The sequence below is a fragment of the Micropterus dolomieu genome, linkage group LG19 (assembly GCF_021292245.1).
Source record: "Micropterus dolomieu isolate WLL.071019.BEF.003 ecotype Adirondacks linkage group LG19, ASM2129224v1, whole genome shotgun sequence".
NCBI lineage: Eukaryota > Metazoa > Chordata > Actinopteri > Centrarchiformes > Centrarchidae > Micropterus > Micropterus dolomieu.
This window is the reverse complement of record NC_060168.1, coordinates 27,528,346-27,551,740: the sequence shown is the minus strand read 5'-3', so window position 1 is coordinate 27,551,740 and position 23,395 is coordinate 27,528,346. Positions and strand designations below refer to the sequence as shown.

Here is a 23,395-nt window from a genome sequence, read left to right as displayed (position 1 = left end):
TAGTGTGTGTGGCCTCCACGTGCCTGTATGACCTCCCTACAACGCCTGGGCATGCTCCTGATGAGGTGGCGGATGGTCTCCTGAGGGATCTCCTCCCAGACCTGGACTAAAGCATCCGCCAACTCCTGGACAGTCTGCGGTGCAACGTGTCGTTGGTGGATGGAGCGAGACATGATGTCCCAGATGTGCTCAACTGGATTCAGGTCTGGGGAACGGGCGGGCCAGTCCATAGCATCAATGCCTTCCTCTTGCAGGAACTGCTGACACACTCCAGCCACATGAGGTCTAGCATTGTCTTGCATTAGGAGGAACCCAGGGCCAACCGCACCAGCATATGGTCTCACAAGGGGTCTGGGGATCTCATCTCGGTACCTAATGGCAGTCAGGCTACCTCTGGCGAGCACATGGAGGGCTGTGTGGCCCCCCAAAGAAATGCCACCCCACACCATTACTGACCCACCGCCAAACCGGTCATGCTGGAGGATCTTGCAGGCAGCAGAACGTTCTCCATGGCGTCTCCAGACTCCGTCACATCTGTTACATGTGCTCAGTGTGAACCTGCTTTCATCTGTGAAAAGCACAGGGCGCCAGTGGCGAATTTGCCAATCTTGGTGTTCTCTGGCAAATGCCAAACGTCCTGCACGGTGTTGGGCTGTAAACACAACCCCCACCTGTGGACGTCGGGCCCTCATAGAGTCTGTTTCTGACTGTTTGAGCAGACACATGCACATTTGTGGCCTGCTGGAGGTCATTTTGCAGGGCTGTGGCAGTGCTCCTCCTGCTCCTCCTTGCACAAAGGCGGAGGTAGCGGTCCTCCTGCTGGGTTGTTGCCCTCCTGCGGCCTCCTCCACGTCTCCTGATGTACTGGCCTGTCTCCTGGTAGCGCCTCCATGCTCTGGACACTATGCTGACAGACACAGCAAACCTTCTTGCCACAGCTCGCATTGATGTGCCATCCTGGATGAGCTGCACTACCTGAGCCACTTGTGTGGGTTGTAGACTCCGTCTCATGCTACCACTAGAGTGAAAGCACCGCCAGCATTCAAAAGTGACCAAAACATCAGCCAGGAAGCATAGGAACTGAAAAGTGGTCTGTGGTCACCACCTGCACATCAATGCACTCCTTTATTGGGGGTGTCTTGCTAATTGCCTATAATTTCCACCTGTTGATTCCATTTGCACAACAGCATGTGAAATTGATTGTCAATCAATATCAATATATCAACATGAATTTTATTTATATAGCACCAATCAGTGTTGCTTCCTAAGTGGACAGTTTGATTTCACAGGAGTGTGATTGACTGAGTTACATTGTGTGTTCGAGCAGTGTATATCAAGTTGCACAGTTAAAATTTTGCTCAGTCCTCATAGGTGGACGGTAATTCAAACAATTTATTATGTGAAAATAAAGAAAATTGGTTTTCAGCCCCTTTTAAGAAAGCCAGTGTAGTATTGCCTGATTCAGATTAGAAAAACAAAAATGTGACTCTGTTCAGTGATTCTAGAGAGTCAATAGCAAAAAAAAGACATTGATAAAGACAAATTTCTGCTGATCATAAGGTTTAAAGGCTCTGGCTAAGACTCAAAGCAGGGGGTCCTGAGGCATCTTAATCCATGCCTGGATGTTGCTGCAGTAATGGATATGTGGTGTTACCAGGCCTGCATGTTGTCAATCACTGCACTAAAAGGACATTCCTTTTTTGTATTAATGCAGATGAAGATAAAAACCAAGAAGAAGGAAAAACTTTTTTACCCTTTAAGTTGTATTCCTTTGTGTTTCCACATTGTATTTGCCTACAGCAGTGAGCGGGCACTCTGCTTTTCACAACACTCGCAGTTTGTCAGTAATAAAATATTTGTATATTGCTTATAATTAAAGTAGAACTTACTACAAAACTTTCCAGGGTAATCATATGAAAGAGCAGCAAAACCCTGCACACCCAAGGCAGTCATCCCGAGTTACATTTTGCAGTTCCATCTACTGTGACCCAATTACTGTACCTATATTTTGCATTCGCTGTCTTCTGCTTTGCCACTATGGTGAACACCACAGGCTGTTTGGCCCACTGTCGCAGTAGCATGTTCTTGTAAACAAATTGAATTTATGTAACCTTGCTGACGGGTTGGAACTGCAGAGTCCAGGCTGGCTGGTGAACGTGGCATTACCAATGTTTGGAGCCCAGTGGAAACACAGTTATTATGGCCAGAAAGAGTGAACTCACCGCCTACAGTGGCAGCCAGCTTGTTTTGTTATATGGATGATGAAGTTGATGTATGGGCCCCTTGTATGCGCAGAACAGGCACAGTCTTGCTGCCAAGTGATGAATAGCATCAATACTGTGGGCTATTGGAAAAGACCGGGGCACACAAGATCTCATCTCAACTCCTCTTTTCCATTTTCTCCTTTTTCTATTTTGGCACATCTCAAATAAATAGTATTGTTTTCCTTTTTTTTTTGTCCTTCCCTTCCTTCCTTCCATCCATGTCCGTCTATTTATAGACTCCACTCCTTTTGTGTAACTTTTAATGAGCTAAAAGGTATGCAATGGTGCACAGGAAACACTTGACAAAGCACTTTTGAAAGATTAAGGCTGACTAACAGCACAGCGGTGTCTAGTTGGCTTTGTCTCGCCCATTTTCTTTCTCTGCATCTGTCCACCCGAGCAAGAGGCTGCGGGAATGAGTATTGCAATAGAGGTGAGATTAGAATCGGATGTGAATTGGGCTGCAGATTGGTTTGTAGACTGAAAATGGAAGATGGGGTGGAAGCAGAGGGAAGACCGGGGGACAGATGAACAATGAGAGAGAAGGTCACAAAAAAAGCCAGTGTGAGAGGATAGTAGTGCCGCTGGTGGGCTGAAGGATAAGAATGATTGAGTAGCAAAATTTGCTCTGATATTTGCATGGAAAATAACTTTATAATGGCTCTAGATTTTCTCCTTACCTCTTTAGTCATGTAATTTTAAGTAATGGCATCTTTTCTCTTGGAGTGCCCAGTGTCGGCTTTGAAAGCCACCAGCTGGTCTCTGTTTTAGGTCGACCATCAAAGCACTCAAGGTGTTATGTGGCTTTCATTCTACATTTCATGTCATTAGTCACCTCTAAGTGGATTTAATGAGAAATTACCCATTATAGTAGCCAAAACTGGTTTTGCCACTGAAGAAGGAGCACACTAATCCCTCCTAATGATTTATGATAATCATCTGAGCCTGAAACCTGTGGACTACTCATGGGTGTCTAAGGCGGCTTATCCATAAAACTTATATTGATGGATGATGATCTGGCATCTTAAGATTTTATTCTTCAGACACATCTCTCCGCAAGTGTACTTGGGTTGCAGCATCCCAAAATCATGAACTGTTTGATAGTACTTGTAGTTTGTTGACTGCACTCCATTTTCCATTGTTTGGTGTCAAATCATTTCCAAGCAGAGGGCTCTATTGATTATTTGTTGCACCAGGTGTCAGAGAGACAGTTCACATAAAACTTTCATGCGGTCTGCTTTCCTCTTTGCCTCAATAGGAGTTAGTGTTTGGGTGTTAACTCTCACAAAGGGACCCTATTGATTCTTGCATTGATTTTCAACTGTGCTTTCCTCTTTTTCTCCATCACAGTGGCAAACATTTTGTGGCGAGAAGAAGGTACGTCTAGACTGCTTCTGCTTCACTATAGCATTCATTAAACTAAGTTAATTAAATTTTTGTAATAAGGTTACTGAACTGTGATGATGGGGATTAAATGATTTAATGCTTTGAAACTAGATAGCAATATTGTAGGCTTATTTCTGTTGAAATGTTCACACTGTGCAGTCTCATAAGCTATTTTAGGAATGTACTGTAACATGACTGTTTTTGCTTTCTTTCCAGGTCTTGGCATTGGTAACATGTTCTATGTGTTCTATGAAGATGGGATCAAAGTTATTCAGCCAGTAGCATGTGAGATACAACGCCACATTAAGCCCAGTGAGAAGCTGCTAGCACTGCAGGTGAGTGATCAGGCAAAACAAACATTTTTGTATTGATTCATTCTGGACTAGAGCTGGACTGGACCATCCCAGTCATCTGTGAGTAGGAGCAATTGGACCTGACTTACAGATCATTCCTACATTCCTATTTGACAGTTTTTCTTTTAATATTATCTTAATATTATCTATGTAAAACACAGCGGCCATCTGGATAATTTAACAATAATATACGTTTATGTTTTGGTCATCAAGCTTCATTATTTCAAGCCATGTACTAATCAATCAGAATAGTTTACTATGATACAATACCCATGATCCTCAGCTGTTTATTGCTATGGAGAAGAATCCGGTTATATGCTCATAATCACAGCTGTGATGTGTTTTACAAAAATGCTACTCGGGAGTCATAGCTGACAGTTTGGTTGGATTAACAACGGATCAGCAGACAGAAACAGTTTGCAACCAGCTGGTGACAAGCAGTTTAAGCCATGCATTTTTATTTGTGAATAATTGTGAACATGTTCGCCATTAAAACTATGTCAATGTTCCGTTGCCCCCAAATTGCTAAAAAAAATCTATTAGTTGATTTGAATTTGACTTTTGTAGTTTGCTTATGTTTTCATTATCCAACCTGAACAGTTTCATGTGATGTCAAGCCTTAGAACTACAACTGGCAGTCACCTAACATTGTCTAGTTAGACAATTAAATGCACTTTCATTCTAAAACCCTGAACCACTGAAAATATTCCTCAAGGCTTTGACCCTCGGACTATCTTGGCAAATTCAGACCAGCATTTGTAATTTAATCTGTACCAAACAACCAGAGTGCAAAACACATGCACATATTTCTTGTCCAGATGTCCAAAAACTGTAATGAGTTATGCCTGCCAAGGACTTGTAACACTTTCCCTATAAATTTTCTATTTTATTGAGTAGAAAATCTTGTCAAGGAACCATATAATGTGTAATGTGTGACAATATCAGTGTAAAGGGGAAGCTAATCATTGGCAAGCATAAATCAAAAACGGTACATTCTCCAACATGAAGCAATAAATAATAAAACATTTATGATGTAAATATTTTTACAGTGAACCCCTGTGGGTAAATTGGAAAGTGTTTGTGTTTTGGAATGAAAAATGTGATTTATTACTCCCTGGCCTTGACAAGCAACACAATCAATCCTGTTTCCTGAACTAGTAGCGGCTACCGTAACAGTTAAATCAGTCATTAGCAGTCAATATAGTTTGAACTGGGATTTAACTGAGATTCTTTTTCAAATGCAGATAAAGGTTCAGTGTCCCGCTCAAGAAAAGGCTTTGCTGTTGCGCTTGTAAATTTGAAGGACACTGCCGAAGTGCACACAGATTTATATGTCCTACCTAGAGCACCTGCAAGATAAATAGTGACGCCATCTCCTGTCAGTTGCAGGTTTTCCTACTTACAAAGAATGTAGAGGTCTGTAATTTTTATCATAGGTAGACGGAATCTAAAAACAAAAATCCAGAAAATCACATTTTATGATTTTTAAATAATTAATTTGCATTTTATTGCATGACATAAGTATTTGATACATCAGAAAAGCAGAACTAGAACTGTGTTTCGGGTCGTTGTCATGCTGGAAGACCCAGCCACAACCCATCTTCAGTGCTCTTACTGAGGGAAGGAGGTTGTTGGCCAAGATCTCTCGATACATGGCCCCATCCATTCTCCCCTCAATACAATGCAGTCGTCCTGTCCCCTTTACAGAAAAGCATCCCCAAAGAATGATGTTTCCACCTCCATGCTTCACGGTTGGGATGGTGTTCTTGGAGTTGAACTCATCCTTCTTCTTCCTCCAAACACAGCGAGTGGAGTTTAGACCATAAAGCTCTATTTTTGTCTCATCAGACCACATGACCTTCTTCCATTCCTCCTCTGGATCATCCAGATGGTCATTGGCAAACTTCAGGAAGTTTGTGCTGTTCACTGGCTTGAGCAGGGGGACCTTGCGTGCGCTGCAGGATTTTAATCCATGACGGCATAGTGTGTTACAAATGGTTTTCTTTGAGACTGTGGTCCCAGCTCTCTTCAGGTCATTGACGAGGGCCTGCCGTGTAGTTCTGGGCTGATCCCTCACCTTCCTCATGATCATTGATGCCCCACGAGGTGAGATCTTGCATGGAGCCCCGGACCGAGGGAGATTGACAGTCATCTTGAACTTCTTCCATTTTCTAATAATTGCGCCAACACTTGTTGCCTTCTCACCAAGCTGCTTGCCTATTGTCCTGTAGCCCATCCCAGCCTTGTGCAGGTCTACAATTTTATCCCCGATGTCCTTACACAGCTCTCTGGTCTTGGCCATTGTGGAGAGGTTGGAGTCTGAGTGTGTGGACAGGTGTCTTTTATACAGGTAACGAGTTCAAACAGGTGCAGTTAATACAGGTAATGAGTGGAGAGCAGGAGGGCTTCTTAAAGAAGAACTAACAGGTCTGTGAGAGCCGGAATTCTTACTGGTTGGTAGGTGATCAAATACTTATGTCATGCAATAAAATGCATATTAATTATTTAAAAATCATACAATGTGATTTTCTGAATTTTTGTTTTAGATTCCGTCTCTCACAGTTGAAGTGTACCCATGATAAAAATTACAGACCTCTACATGCTTTGTAAGTAGGAAAACCTGCTAAATCAGCAGTGTATCAAATACTTGCTCTCCCCACTGTACATTTAAAATCTGGGTTGTTTTTTAGTTTTTTTCAAAAAGCTATATACACAACATAGATCACATTTGAAAGTTGACGTACGCTTTAGCAAATAGTTGCCTATTCATACATCCAGTAGACACAGACCAAGATCAGCGTTCATTTGGGAGTTGTTTGTGCCAACCTTATGATTCAATGATAACTCTCCATTTAACTCTTTTGGTCTTCACTAACTCCTAAGGGAAACATCTTGAATGTACAGAATTACAGTGTGGGTACATCTGAGCATTTCTGCTGAAAATGCCGCTGATTAAAGTAGTCAGAGGCAGGAGAGCTGCAGTCGGATGATAGAATTCATAGGGTTCTTAATTACGAGCAACACCTTTCATATTACAGTCCATATTTCTATTGTTAATATAAAAATATTTATTAGTGCATTATTGATAGTCACACATGTTCTGCTGGCTAAAGAAAACGATGCACAGTGGACACGGGGCAGGCCCAGTCTGTTTAGTTTAGTTCATCGACAGACCACATGCATAAAGAGGGTTTTTGATATCTCTGCGGACTCTTTACACACAGCCTTCCCAACTGAATCAGCGTTTATCACTGAAGCTTTCGAAGCAGCAAAATATTCAAAGCGGGTTGCTGATGATACCTGTTAGATTTACATGTGTTATCGAATGGACGCTGTCCTCTGAGCTGCCTTTCATCCAGGAACCCTGCACTTGCTGGATGGCTGTTATACATAACGTGATGCTATGAATGCACAACTATCAGCCAAGTGTTCCTCTGAGAGGTGTGTTTGTATTAGGATATCAATCCAGTGCTGTCATGGGGGATTGCTGAGTGAACACATGAGGCCGCTCCCAGCATGGCTCTCACATTTTCTCCATCGTAGAGGAGCACTGATTGATTTGTTTATGGTAATCACACAGCCAATTCATTATCCTTAACTACCGTATAGAGTGTTTTGCTGTGATACACCCATAGCGGGGAAACACTGTGATGTCCAATTGTAGTAATGTCAGTTCAGGAAGTATCTTTATTTTGCCTCACTCTGCAGCCGAGAAGAATCATTTCTCGCTGCCACAGCATTGTGTTGAGTCGTGCTGTGTTTTTAAATTATTCTTTCATTAGTTAAACTAGTATGGGTATGTATTGGCAATTTGCCATGTATGTAAGGCTCTTTATTTTATGTTAAGAAAAAGAAAATTATATTTTGATCATTTAAAAATAATTACAAAATACCACTTGTAGGGCAATTGATGTTTTCTTGTTCTGGGTACCTATAGGGACTCAGGTACATGAAACAGCTTATTTGCACCGTCTATCACCGGAAGCATTTTCTGAGCACTTAGTTTTTCCAAGAGGACTTTGTTTTCTGTAAGCTGTGATGATCAAAATGCAGGAACTACGTCTTTGGATGAAAGGGGAAAATCAATTTAAAGTAATCTCTGCCTTTTAATGAAAAAAATCTATCTGAAAATCGGTAAACGAGTTGCGTGTATATGTGATGTATATTCAAGTCTGGTGAATCAGCATCTTAATATATGATGTTAGGAGGTGTAAAAGTTTAAATTAATTTAAATTTACAATTTGAAAAACTGCTAAAACTAAATTTATAGGAGTTTGGGTTGAGGTAAGAAACACCTTGAAAGAATAGATGTGTGTGCGCTGCTACTTTCCTGTTATGTTCCTCTTTGTTGCCACTTCACTATGTTCACTCAAGTTTTCCTCCCCACAGACGGTTGATGTTGTGTCACAAATATATTAGCACTACAAATCATCCAGTGGCTTATAACTGGGGAATATCAGAACCCTTGTATTTCTCAACACAGCTCTTTAAATGTCATCATCCACATTCACAAGTGAAAAAAGTAGAAATCCTATAAAAAAAAAAAGAAAAGTATTTGCAGTAGTATTTTATTTTTTACAGTTTCTGTTCAAGTGATACAGTATAGCACTGTAGCGTTTGTGGGTTGGTTCCAGTTCTGCAATGTCCTATGCAGTAGGGATTTTAGTGAATCCATGAAATATATACTGCTCTGTATCCAGTACTCAGAATACTATACAGTATTCCATAACAAAAAAAAAAAAAAAAACCCTAATCTCAAGTCTTAAGAAGCTGTCTGTTACTACATAAAATCACATACATGCTATGTACCCACACACATACAGACATATGCCACACACATAAACACTGGCAGGATTACAGCTGCCTACATTCACACCCTCGGCTGGGCATCAGATGTTCGATTTCTCACCTCTTAAAAGTGCAATAAGTAAGATATTTACAGACCCATAGCACAAAATGACCACAGTGTGGGTCTGCAGGGGTTTCACAGGGTTCAATACCAATGATTCAACGATTACTTCAGCAAGGGCAAGGATTTCTGGCTTTCAAAAACTGACTTTCCCCACCTGTGTTGGATTGAAGAAAAACTGACAGATGGTGCTACAACTGGACACTGAAATACATTACATAAATCCCTATTATATAGCCAAAATGCCAAAGCACTGTCATTGTTTTATCATGCTGCATCATGAAAAGGCCTTTTTCACTAGATGTTATTGTTGCATGTCTGCCCAAATTAACCTGCTTTTGTACAGATAAAATATAGGGGACAGGAGAGGGGGGTGAACTTGAGATTAAATAAATTCTGTCAGGGATGCTGCAGCTCCTCCGCATCCCTGATAGAGTTCAATGAAATTCATATGTTACCTAATGCCCCTCTAACTGAGAGAAGTTGGCCTGTGGGAAAGCACCTGTCATGGACTGCCTCTGCGGTTGTAAATATAGGAGAAAGAGTTCACCCCGCCGTGCCAGAGCCCTTCATTCATCCTTGCTGGCCAGCAGCTCCCTAAATTGTCCCACAGAGTTTGGAACAGATGACTGGGCAGAGCCTGGAGGCTTGGAGGGCTAGGGAGGTGGCGAAGAGGAAGAAAGCTCTAGAGACAGAAGGCCGGCTAAGGTTCCTTTTGGCCAGGAAGGCGCGAGCTGCCAGGACTGGAAGCTGAACAGCCGCAGATCATCTGCAGGCTTTGTTCTGTGGATTATGTGTAGACAAATGGGAGCGATTACAGAGATTTTTCAGGACCTCGCAAAGCTCATTTATCCAAGTTGCCAAGATAACAGGACTCACATCAGCATAGGTGATAAGACTGCAAGTAGTAAACAACACAGAATAGCGACTGGATGAAGATAATTGTTTTTTAACGAGACGTATTTCCTTGTGATATGAAAAACAATTAGTTAACAGTGAATGTGTGTGTGCTTTTGTTTCTTCCAGGAGGAGGTGTGCCCCACCTCACCAGGAGAGGAGGTTCAGAGGTGTGTGTGGTCATCAGCGGTCAACATCAAGGACAAGTTTATTTATGTGACACAGCCAACCTTGGATCGAGTGCTCATAGTTGACATCCAGTCTCAGAAGGCTGTCCAGGTAGTGTTCAGGTTAAATTGGAAAACAAGGTTCATGTCCATTTTGGCAGTAACACTTCAACAATGAGAGCAGTTAACAATTCTACACAAAAGCAGTTTGTGCTTTTGTGAAAGTGAAGGTTCTTTCTAACAAATCTGCCTCCATCTGAGCTAAGAAACCTCAAGGTTGTAAGAGGCTTGATAACTTTTTTCTACTTCTCTTTGACAGTTATAAAAATAAAAAAAGTCCCTGCATTGATTGAATACAACATATTTCACAATAACCTTCGATACATCATTCTTCATATGGGTATTTTGTTGAAAGAAGGACGCATTTTTTCCATTTCAGTTTGATACAATACATTGTCCTTCATCCAGAAACTCAATTATTTGAGAGCATTGGACTACAAAGCCAAACTGCATGTGAACTTTATCTAGACTTGTGCAATGTGGAAATGGATTGTGCATTAGATATGCTTTAAATATTCAGTAGGATACTAGTACACAGAGTGAGTGCTATGGTGTGCCAATACTGGTCCTGGTGAGCTTCAGATATAGGCTGGAGGCCCCACACAAGACATGTTTGACAGATGAATGACACTTCATCATGGCAGTGATGTAAACACAAAACCAATAGATGTTATGTTGTTAAAGCTAATAATTGTCCAGTCCTAAGCATGTATTCATGTACATGTATATAATAACATTCCCTAGATTGTCTGTCAGACAGTCATAATGCAAGGTCCAACTTAAAGCCTGTGTACAATTTTGTGAAAAGTGGTGCAGTCGTTGTGTCACTTAATGCCCATTCATCATCTTTGATCCTGCAGTACCACTGGAGCGCACCAAAAGGAGAAATTTCTTTATTGTGCTAACCACTAAACAATAACAGAAAAGGCTAATAAGACAAGCCTTTCCTCTGTCAAAAGGCAAGAGCCATACCAAGGGCTGGTTAAGAAAATAAGCTGTTATTTAGAGCCAGGTTCCGATGGCAATTCCATTTTAGATCTGGTTCATCGTTACCGTAATTACAGTATATTGCTAAGCTCCAACATTAACAAATCTGTCTTTCTGTGGAAAAGGTAAAATTTTTTATCCTGCATTTTGCTGGTTTAAATGACAAAATGTCACTGGCAGGAGATCAAATGTAACTAATTAACTTTAATTCTGTAAAGCCTCAAACTAAACTACCCAAAGTGCTCACGATTATCTCTCTTTGACCGCAAGCTGTGTAAGTAATTTAACAGGACCAACAGAGTGGTGAAACCTTGCCACAAAAAATTCTCTTGCTTATTATGTCACATCAATTTCAGGAAAATGCCCCAGTGAAATTTCAATATCATGCACCTAAGCTTTGCCTTCAAAACAGCATCAGTTCTTGTAGATACACTTGCACATAGTTTTTGAAGGAACTCAGCAGGTAGGTTGGCCCAAACATCTTGGAGAACTACCCACAGTTCTTCTGTGGATTTAGGCAGACTCAGTTGTTTCTCTTCTCTCTCCAGACTCGATGTTGAAATCAGGCTCTGGGGGGGCCATACCATCACTTCCGGGACTCCTTGTTCTTTTTAACGCTGAAGATTGTTCTTAATGACTTTCACTTTAGGTTTGGGTTCATTGTCATGCTGCAGATACATTTGGGGCCAATCATATGCCTCCCTGATGACACTGCATGATGAATAAGTATCTGCCTGTACTTCTCAGCATTGAGGACCATTCATTCTGACCTAATCAAAAATCTGAAATGCTGCCCCAAACTTGCAAGGAACCTCCAAAATGCTTCACTGATGCCTGCAGACACCCATTCTTGTTCTGCTCTCCAGCCCTTAGGTGAAACAAACTGCTGCAGCTATATATATTTCAGAGTCATCAGTCCAGAGCACCTGCTGCCATTTTTCTGTACATCAGTTCCTGTGTTTCCGTGCATAGTTGAGTCACTTGGCATTGTTTCCATGTCAGAGGTATGCAGTAAGTTTCTTTGGCCAACCACCGTGTCTACAGTCCTCAACTTTGCCCATTCCTTGTTTCTTCAAAAGAGACAGCAAATCTGAAAGCCCTTGAAATTATGCCTGGGAGAGATGCAGTACAACTACGTTGTGTCTTGTTTCTGTGCTCAGTCTTCAGCAACCTCAACTCAAGTTTGGCTGTTCCTTACCCAGTTTTGTTCCTCCTACACAGTTGTTTCATTTTCAGTTAATGATCGTGTTTCAACCTACATACTGAATTGGTGAGCATTAGTAATCATACACCTGACGGAATGCCTACAAAATCCCTGACTTTGTGCAAGTGTGCCTAGAAGAATTGAAGCTGTTTTGAAGGTAAAGGGTGGTTTGCATATTGGGACAATTCATTTGCATAACTTGCGTCAGCATGTTGCTGCACCCTGTCAAAGTAAGGATTCCCCCCCAAAATATATGGTGTATTAAATATGAATGTGAGTATTACAATATGTTTTATTCAATTCAGGTAACTTCGTGAATAATAATTTTCTCAGGCTTAAAATTCATAGAGATTTTCATTACACGGCAGTGAAGTTGGCATTAAATTTCATCCTAGGTGGAATTAAAAAGTCTTAAATTTAACTTTGAGAATTCTGGGGGTACCCTGATAAGAGTCAGAATAGTGGCTGTGCAAGCAAATAAGAAAAAAGCTGTGTGGTTAAAGCCCGTTGACAAAAAGGCAGTGGTGATTTCATTTTAAAAAAAAACAAACTATATAGCTCCTTTGATTTTAATATTATTTGAGTTAAAATAGTTATCTTTAGAATAATTGTTATTAAATTAGTCATGAGTTGAATTGACTAAAGCTAAAATGTCCTTTAGCAAAATCAGTACCTTATCATATGATAATTATGACTAAAACATTGACTAAAATTAGACTACAATTAAAACAGAGGTCCACTGATGAAATCTAAAACAAAGCAAAACTAAAAAAAAAAGCTTTAAGCCTACTACAATTTCCAGTAAGTGACTTGTAAAAATGTGTTTCTTGTCAAAATTAACACTGGTTGTGAACATCAATCAGACTGACCCTCAAACTGTTTCTCCCTTCTCAGCTAACAAAAGCTGATGATCGATCTCAGTTAATTATTTAGGTTTTAATTATGTACAATTTTAATTAATTGCACATGTTGAAGACTAAACCTTATTAGATTTAATAACAGATTACAGGACTTTGTCTCATCTGTTTTCACGTGTTCAACTTCGCTACATGAAGGTTGCATCACCCTTGCTCCCTTCCACTTGCACTGACGATTTAATGTGCTGCCTTTTCAGCGTTTTCCCACCCTTAGTTCAACCCCCTGAACTGACCCAACAGTCAAGACCTATGTAACCCAGAGACCCACCTCTCGCTGCAGTTTTCCACACAGATGGTCTAAGAGGCAATCCTTCAAGCACTCTGCCACAGTTGGACTCTAGCCACATTTCAGCACCATTTATTTTTCCTGGGGGAATTTTATTTTTGCAAGGCAGGCCCAGGAAGTAGTACAATTCCTACATGATATTCGGCACATTTCTAGTGAACAGCCTTGAGTTAAATCATCGGTGTCAGTGGGTTTTTGGGTGTGTCAGGTTAATCCAGAGTTGTGCAGATCCCTGCAGATGTTTTTGACACCGTGATGGCTGTTTATAGCTCACAAGCCTCTCAGGGACCTGCCAGTAAGCAGGCTGTGGTCCCAGAGACTGTCACAAGCTCATTATTCAGTCGCCTGGAGGTTTAGCTTCATTGCATTATATTAGCAGTTGTTAATTAACCACCTGAAACTGTGTCTTGTCTCGAATAGTATGAGGGACACCAGTTCTGGTCCATTCCATTTTCTCTTTCTTGAGTCATTAATATGATTGACATGCGTAAAGTAATAATAAGGAGCAAATTGCATTTTGAAAATTTGTAACCAATTAAATACTTGGTGAAGATTTTTTAATGAGCAGATTGTATTTTGCGTGTGATAACCAATTATTTGCAACGTGCACACGAATAAATGTTTTCAGTGCTTCATCTCCGACAGATCCGCAGTCACGCTAGAGTTATGCAAGCATATTGGCTCAGGATCTTGATAATCTTCCACAGCCAGAAAGAAGTTGTTAGTCAAGAGAAAAAGAACAACATGAACACCTGTTTCCTCCGATGACTACATGCTCAGAGATTAGTTAGGATTCAACAGATATTCTCATCTTATTTGCAATAACCCTCTCAGGAGCTGTTTGCTCCTTCAGTGAAACAATATATATTTTGCCTAGGTAAACAATACTATTAGGGCTCCATAGCAAAACAAATGGTATTAAAAGTAAACTGCAGTCAAAGGGGATTGTGGGAATACAGGGTTCCAATAATTTTCTTGAAAAAAGATGATTGCTTTTACTTGCTGCTGTTGAGGTTGTAGCTACTCCATGTATTCTTCTCCCCTGTGCGTTCCCTATTCCCTTTGAGCTGGCTGGCTGTCTGCATTCAGGTGGACATAATGCATAAGGAGCGCTTTTCTGTCAAATACGACTCATCTACTGTTCTGACTTGAAATATTGCCAAGATGTCAAGGAACGGATAAAGACTGAAAGCAATTATTTCAGGGTGGTAAAGCAACTGTGTCTGTCGCCACTTAATTTGAAATGCAGCTCAACACCAAAAACACCTTATACATAAAAAGCACACCTCTGGTCAGCCTTGTTAAAAGACTTGCTCCTGTCAACCACCAATATATTAGTCTGTAGGAACACCTTTCAAAAACATTACCACTGTACATCATAGAGGGAGCTCTTCAAAAGCAAAGTCTAGATTGCCTTGAATTGTTATTCTGTGGCCCTGCTGTCTTTAAAAGACTGGTTTGGTTGTGTGTCCCCCTCCAGACGGTCAGCACTGACCCTTATCCAGTGCAGCTTCACTATGACAGATCTCATGACCAAGTGTGGCTGCTCAGCTGGGGAGACATGGAGAAGAACTTCCCTACTCTCCAGGTAAGTCCACAATTTACTGTGCATTACACTCCAATGTTATTAATTCCTCTGCAGAAATGTTTCCTTGTGAAATGGTAGAAAGGCAGAGAAGCAGACATTTGACATTTTCAGGATCCAAGGTTGGCAAAGGGATGTGGCAAATGTGTTTGTGTTGCACATTTACATGTCTTGTCAATATCTGGTCAAATTATCTATTATTCCGTTTATTTTCCCCTTATATTCCGTGTATTATAATACTCACATTTAAGAAGCTGGTCCCAGCAACTGTTTGGCATTTTGGCTTGAAAAGTGACTTAGGGCAGGATCACATCGACCTTGTTTAGTTCTGTTGAACCGAACACTGCCCTTCGGTTTGTGATTTCATTGATTAAAATAATTTTCTCATCCTGTTTTGGTGACTGGTCAACTAGTAGCGTGTTTACTAGCAAAATGTTGACTAGCAGGGGACAAATTAGCAAATATTGAGGAGTGTCGTGTGAAAGATAAAAATCTGCATCAACAGTACATTACACACACAAGTACCGTAGAATTTAAGTATTTGGAGGGATACATGTTTTTACCTGGAAAATTTAAACATTTTAATCATGTTGGTTCAATTCAGAAGGCAGACCTTTAGGTGTGAACACGCCCTCAAACAACTAATTGACAACTAATAGAATAATTGTTTCAGCTTTAGATCAGATTACTGTTAATATAAGGTGATGACTGGGGGGAAATTCACATCAGTCTCCAAATGCTGTTTACAATAAATATCATTTGTGAAAGGTTTCTCATAAATGCTGTTCTATTGACCATAGACATTCAAAAATCGCAGATATTTGCTAACAAAGGCAATCCACAAAGTGCAAGGTCATAAAAGCCACAATGATTAGTTATATTCTCGCTGATAGACTTTCTTCTGCCTACAAGCAGCTTATTTTTCAGAGCAACACATCTACATTATATTGTAAAGAACATAATCACCATCTTGGCAGGGCATAACAGCTAAATTAAATGTGAATTCCTCCAACTTGTCCTGTTCGTCCCCTTTTCCCAATATGACATGAATGTGCTATCGATCACTACAACCTCTGTGGGGTTTTCAATCGTTGATTTGTTTCTCTTGCTTGATGAGAGGCAATTAAAAGTCACTTACAGTGCAGTGGGTTACTTACACAAGTGACTATTTATTATTAATTAACTATTTGTGCAGTGACACATTTTCAATTGTTTTGGCTTAGAACTCCTGCACATTAGATTTGAGAAAAAAAAACAAAAAAAAAAACAAACAGTGACTAAGAGGGTAAAAAGTGCTGATTGGTCACATCTACAGGATGGTACTTTTTGTGGGTGTGACATATACACCAACATAGATGTACCATAAATTCGTAGAAAAGCCAGAACGGACACAAAAGCTGTGGTCACTTGAAGGAATTGTTGCCTCTTTTATACTAGCAATGTCCTAATTTTTCGTCAGACCAATGAAAAGACGTCATTGTTTATCTAATTTGAATGTAAACACCCTCAAATTAAAGCTGAAAGTCGGCACAATGTCATTACTATGTTATTTCAGATCCACTGTACCGGAGTAGAGAATAGACAGCAAAAACGTGTGCCTGTCCTTACTGATTATACTGTGTGTCACACAGATGTGAAGATCAACAAATATGTAATGAAAGGTTTTTTTAAGTATGTTGTGTTCCCTTGTTTACTGTAAGAGTTGGCTTTACTTGCTTGAAAAACCTGCTTGCCTGCACAGAAATTCATAATGCATGGTCTGGGGTCTGTGGCAATTTGCTTTGCGCATTGTGGCACAGTCAAAGCAAGCACATGTCTACACACTTCCATGCACGCACAATTATTATTTAGATAACAGCACACATCACCACCCACTGTGAAGCTCCAACATCTCAGTAAGACTTGTATATGATAATAATGCACCCGAGCAAAGATGCTTTCAACATATTAAGTGATTTATTTGAGTGGACACTGCTTTCATGGAATGTAATTAAAAATGACAAATATAACACTTATTACTCCCTTTTGTTATAAACTAACAGAAATAAATTAGTAGAAACCAGCAGCACAGAGTGTATTTATCAAGCTCATGTTTAACACCCACCTTATTCTCTGTTGGTGTTACCAGGTGATCAATCAAGCCAGTGGAAGAGTCTCCCACCACACTGTTCACACACAGCCGGTCGGCAAACGCTTCGACAGGGTGGACGACTTCTTCATTCCCGCCTCCAGCCTCATCATTAACCACATCAGGTATGTCCAGTATGATCCAAGAACACCCCTAACTAGGGCTGGGGTGATTCGTCGACTTAGTCGATGTAATCGATGACATAAATACGTTGACTCACATTACGTGCGTCGAAGCGTTGCTACAGCCGGTGTTAGCAGGGATTCCCCCTGACAAGCTCCAGCTATAAGACCACGGCGTCGACCATCTGAAGTTTGGGAGTATTTTAGACAGACACTCAACCACGTGCAGCGTATTTACTTTCTGTCTCCACATAAGCACAGCACGTTATCAGCACAAGGACACAAAGTCTGTTAAAATGTATTTTCTAAGTATTTCTTCATCGCCTTCATGTTAAAAGTAATTTCTGCACCGCTGCTGTCATGGTTACGTAACGTTACACCGTGTCTCATCTAATGTTCGGCCATTTTATATTTAAGCAATAGCTCACGACAGGCCATGGTATTATATCACAGTTAAGGGGCTTTGTTCAAAACAGTTACCAAGCATGGCAAAAAGAAAGGCTAACAGACGCACTACAATTTGACAGACATTTCTTTTTGAATACAAAAAGTAGTTCCACCAGGCTGCCGGTAGGCAACATAGCGCATGACAGTTTCTAAGCAACATAAATCAAAGGCTAGAATTATTAGAACTATTTATTTATATCTATTTGTACGTTGCCGTTTGTTGTGCAGCCACTAAAAAACTGTCCAGCGTCAAGAGATTTCTGGGGCAAGTAGTGGACTGCTGTGTGTGTAAAAGAGGGAAAATATTGCATCACGTAATAAACAATTTCTCTCTGTCTCTCTATTTATTTATTTATTTATCTCCACCGGTAAAAAGTGATCTGTAGCCTATCAGATCTGTATCAGATCGCATTTTAATACCAGGTGTAAATGGGGCGTGAGACCCCCACAAAGCTCAGATTATAACTCAAACACTGTTTGTCACAGAGTGATACGGCTCTGTGCGAAGGAATTTGACACCATACCCGTTGTATACGCTCATTATATCACTACTATGAGCCAGTAAGATTGCTTGATTTGAGCTACCCATTTTATAATTTCTGTTTATTTAACAGCCACGTATGAGCTTAGTGGTTATCTGCAGAAGAGACGGTGGTTGATTCCCTGACGTAGTTCAAAAAATAAACCTCTGTTACATCTGCAGGGGAATGTACAAATCAGAAGGCCAATTAACAACCACTGACATTTTGTTTTTATTACCAAAAGATCACTCTTGTAGTTCTACCATAGGGATTTGCGATATAATAGAAACATTTCCTCTACTACAAAATTAATCAATCGTATAGCAATCTTTTAAGAGGAGTTAAGAAAACACGCCACATGCTATTTTTGCTATCAGAAGTCGGATGGTTAGATTGAAAAGATTAGCTTCTTTTGACGAAACTTTCTTGTGTCGGCACAGAAGGCTACGGTCAACAACTTTAAAATGGAAAGGGCTGTTGTGGATAAATGATGTGATCATGTGTCAGTGGTGTGGCCATGGAGTGAATGAGACTAGGACTGCAACAAACAATTCCTTTTATTATCAGTTATTCATTTTCTCGGTTAGTCATTTAGTCTATAAAATGTCCAACAAAATTAGAAACATTTGACAAGTTTCCAAGGTGACATGAAAACTTCTTCCTTTGTCCAAATCCCAAAGATATTCACTTCACAGATATGAAACAGAAATGCAGCAATCCTCAAATTAGATAAGTTACGTTGGGCATTTATGCTTGAAAAATTACTATTTTGATTCATTGATTATCAAAAATAATTTCAGTTTAAATGAGACTGTCCCAAATGGCACTAGGCTAACATTAAACAGATTGGTGTGCGTATATTGTAAACGCTGACGAAACCCTGTGCCAAGAAAGACTGTAAATATCACAAAGTGCATCACATGAAGCATCATCATCCAATAAGTCGCTCAATATTAACTGCCACTTTATCTGTTTTCTCCCTTATTTTTTAGTTTTTAAATCTACAACTAGGGAATTAGAGCTTCATGGAATCTTAAAGCCCAACAGAAATGGATCTAATGCACGCGCGAGTCAGAGGGTGAAGCAAACCCCATAGCACAATGAAAGTGAGGGCCGGCGCGCGCCGGCTGAGGTGGGATCCCAGCCCCTTGGGGTCGGGTGCACCAACGGCCCGTCTCGCCCGCACCGTTGGGGAGGTGGAGCATGAGCGCGTGCAATAGGACCCAAAAGATGGTGAACTATGCCTAGGCAGGGCGAAGCCAGAGGAAACTCTGGTGGAGGCCCGTAGCGGTCCTGATGTGCAAATCGGTCGTCCGACCTGGGTATAGGGGCGAAAGACTAATCGAACCATCTAGTAGCTGGTTCCTTCAGGATAGCTGGCACTCAGTCTTGCAGTTTTATCTGGTAAAGCGAATGATTAGAGGTCTTGGAATGATCTCAAACTATTCTCAAACTTTAAATGGGTAAGAAGCCCGGCTGATGCTAAATTCCCTCTCTCTGTGGCAAGGCGTCAAAGAGGCTGGTTCTTCTCGAATATCAATAAAAAAAAAAAGTAATTAGCTTGGCCTAGTTATTTATTATATTATTGTATGCACAGATGTGCTGAATTCAGAGTATATTGCAATGCTGCTGTGGATTTTATTAGTCTTAAGCGGTTGTCACACTCAGGCTTAATGTGGTCCGAGAAAAGCCAGTCCCATACGCTTGACTAATGTCACGGAGAGGCCAGGGACAAGCAGGAGGTCTGGAGGATTTTAGGATGTTAACGGCCTCCTGGAGAGGAGGAGTTAAGCAGTCCTCTGTGTGTGTGTGTGTGTGTGTGTGTGTGTGTTGCTGGCACAGCTGTAATTAGATCCACTGAGACCTGCAAGGGGAGATTGCAGGAAAGTGTGGTCGCATTTCTTTTCAACAATGTGTTTTTCATTGCTGTCTTTACTAACTAGTTGCTCATCATTTTGAATGCTTTAAAAATAAGCTTATACTGTGTTACTGATCCTACCAGGTCCTCTTATTATGAATGCTGTTTACATGGCTAAAATGCAAAACACATTACCTGAACAATTACCTTCACGTAGTATACATGGTCATCTCACTAGTTACACAAAATGGTAAATTGATGTGTAGTGCTTTTGATGTTATCTTTTCAACCATCCAGATTAAACAGCTTTCTCACTGTATAGCAGCAATTCTGTGGACATGACAATAGATAATCATCTGTCACTGTATACAGTGCTTCTTCTGATTTTTACTTGCCAAGTAACTTCTTGATGATATCATTATTATCAATGACTTTCTTATCAGGATAGTTGCTGTTAATTTTCTTTCAATCGACTATACGTTGCAGCTCTAATTTTCATTAGAAATTCATCTGACAATTTGTTTAGTCTATAAAATGAGAAAATAGTGAAAAATGCCCATCACAGGATCCCAGAACTTTTGTCCAACCAAGAGAAAAGCAGCAGCTTTTAAAATGACTGAAACAAATAATTGTCAATCAAAATAGTTAATTTTCTTTCGATAGGCTGATTCTTCAAGTGCTTGTTTCACCACAGTAAATTGATATCACAATTTACTGTAGCCTATATCAGGATATAGTAACATTTCTGGAAAAAAACAAAAAACAATCGGACAGGAATACCATAATCCAGCAGACTGATGTAAAAACTAGTTCAAAATCTAATAAAGCAATTGATGTTGGTCACTGATTTGCAACATTGCCCACAATGAGTTATTACGAGGTATTAAAAGGGATAACAGTATAAAACAATATGCAAAATTTACTGACAGTTGAGAAATGTTGATTTACTGTACAGTCATTTAGCCCAACCCTGATTTATAGGTAATTTGGAATACAAAAAAATACAGTGACCAGAAACATAATAAACATCTATATAAGGTAGAATACAATAGCCCTGCAATGTGTGTGATGTTACTGGTGTTGTTTTTGTTCATACGACTTTAGTTATTTCTGTGTTGATTCATTTAAAATATATATATGTTTAGCCTCTGCTTTATAATGGTGTTGTATTGGATTGCGTAATATTTGTACAAGTGTTTTTTATATTTTGTCCTGGTCAGTTAGTGGCAGACAAATTTAGCTGAAAGCAGATGGAAGTTTTGTCACACTGAGACGCTGTTGGCCCTCCATGGAGTTTAGTTACAAACTCAAAAGTGTGAAGTAGTCTCCTGTATATTTGCATGGAGGCTATATCAGTATAAAGTGGAGGTACACACCAAGCTGTAGGTCAATATGTATGTCTGAATGTTGTTATTGCATATTAGGAAAGCTAACTGCAGACTTCTGGCTCTGATTTTATTTTTTTGATCTAGGACCTACACAGCCATTTCTCTGCTGGCAAGAATGCAGCATTGATTAGTCGATTTAGTGTGTTAACAGCCGACACATATTCAGCAACTTCCGGGGGATTGTTTAAAGACTGGGGATTCCCTCAGCAGTTACTATAAAGTGAGCAGGAACTTCTGGTGGCTGTCATTCATTAAAACCATCGACGTACAGTCAGGAAACTCTGCAAGTCAGCAAAAAAAGCTGTTATTTCTTATTTTTTACCCGCATCTTCAGTACCATGCCAGACTGCCTTTTGGCAAAACAACCCAAGCAAGATGTTGATTCGATATTTTTGCGCTGGAGGATGGGTAAACAAGAAATGCTTTGTTATAGATATCTTTTACTGAGCAGCTTTCATTGTTGTCCCATGTTCATGAATTTTGCCCTAAAGATCTTCAAATGATCTGCAGAGCAAAGTGTTCAAACCCAGTCATTCCTAAACTGAAAATATTGACTTGAAGATAAGATGCTAACATGTGACATAGTTTTAGATGAAAATAATCCTGTTGTGCAGAACGAGGGAGTCTTTAATGCATTAATCAGTGGTACAAACAACAAACAGCAGCTGTCAGTTTGGCTGAGAGCAATCTGGATCTGCCAATGAGGCCACCCAGCTGTGTTCACATTACAGCGGAGCCAAACAATGTCTGATTATTCATTTATCATACATGAAAAAATCTCTCGCTGTGGGTGAAAATATTTTCATATTTGCAAAATAAATGCACCATTGACCTTTAGCTTCCAACACTAATGTTTCACAGTATGTGTGCACTACCCATTGATCTGTCCCAACAGCCACAATTGAATGCAATCCATAGCAAAACAATTTCAACAGTGTTTGACAGCCAGTAGTAATATACTGAACAAAATTATTAACGCAACACTTTTGTTTTTGCCTCCATTCATCATGAGCTGAACTCAAAGATCTAAGACTTTCTCTATGTACACAAAAGGCCGATTTTTCTCAAATATTGTTCAGAAATCTGTCCAGATCTGTGTTAGTGAGCACTTCTCCTTTGCCGAAATAATTCATCCACCTCACAGGTGTGGCGTATCAAGATGCTGATCAGACAGCATCGGTATTGCACTGGTGTGCCTTAGGCCGGCCACAATAAAAGGCCACTTCAAAATGTGCATTTTCACTGTATTGGGGGGTTTTGGAGAGGGTCGTGGAAACCGGTCAGTATCTGGTGTACCCACCATTTGCCTCGCACAGTGCAACACATCTCGTTCACATAGAGTTGGTCAGGTTGTTGGTTGTGGCCTGTGGAGTGTTGGTCCACTCCTCTTCAACAGCTGTGCAAAGTTGCAGTCAGGTCGAGACCCCGATGAGGACAACGAGCATGCACATGAGCTTCTCTGAGACGGTTCCTGACAGTTTGTGCAGAAATTCTTTGGTTATGCAAACCGATTGTTGCAGCAGTTGTCCGGGTGGCAGGTCTCAGACGATCTTGGAGGTGAAGATGCTGGATGTGGAGGTCCTGGGCTGGTGTGGTTACACGTGCTCTGTGGTTGGATGCACTGCCAAATTCTCTGAAACGCCTTTGGAGACGGCTTATGGTAGAGAAATGAACATTCAATTCACGGGCAACAGCTCTGGCGGACATTCCTGCAGTCAGCATGCCAATTGCATGTTCCCTCAAAACTTGCGACATCTGTGGCATTGTGCTGTGTGATGGAACTGCACATTTTGGAGTGGCATTTTATTGTGTATGATCAGCATCTTGATACGCCACACCTGTGAGGTGGATGGATTATTTCGGCAAAGGAGAAGTGCTCACTAACACAGATCTGGACAGATTTCTGAACAATATTT

General features: G+C 40.5%; 1 protein-coding gene across 1 annotated transcript in view; it reads left to right on the top strand.

Moving 5' to 3' along the window:
• fstl5 (follistatin-like 5) overlaps positions 1–23,395 on the top strand; it is a 100,190-nt gene that overhangs the window by 72,143 nt on the left and 4,652 nt on the right. Inside the window, exons 8-12 of the mRNA XM_046030004.1 lie at positions 3,615–3,641; positions 3,867–3,985; positions 9,939–10,088; positions 14,911–15,018; positions 17,144–17,268. Coding sequence (XP_045885960.1) covers positions 3,615–3,641; positions 3,867–3,985; positions 9,939–10,088; positions 14,911–15,018; positions 17,144–17,268 — 529 coding nt within the window. The remainder of the gene's footprint in view (positions 1–3,614; positions 3,642–3,866; positions 3,986–9,938; positions 10,089–14,910; positions 15,019–17,143; positions 17,269–23,395) is intronic.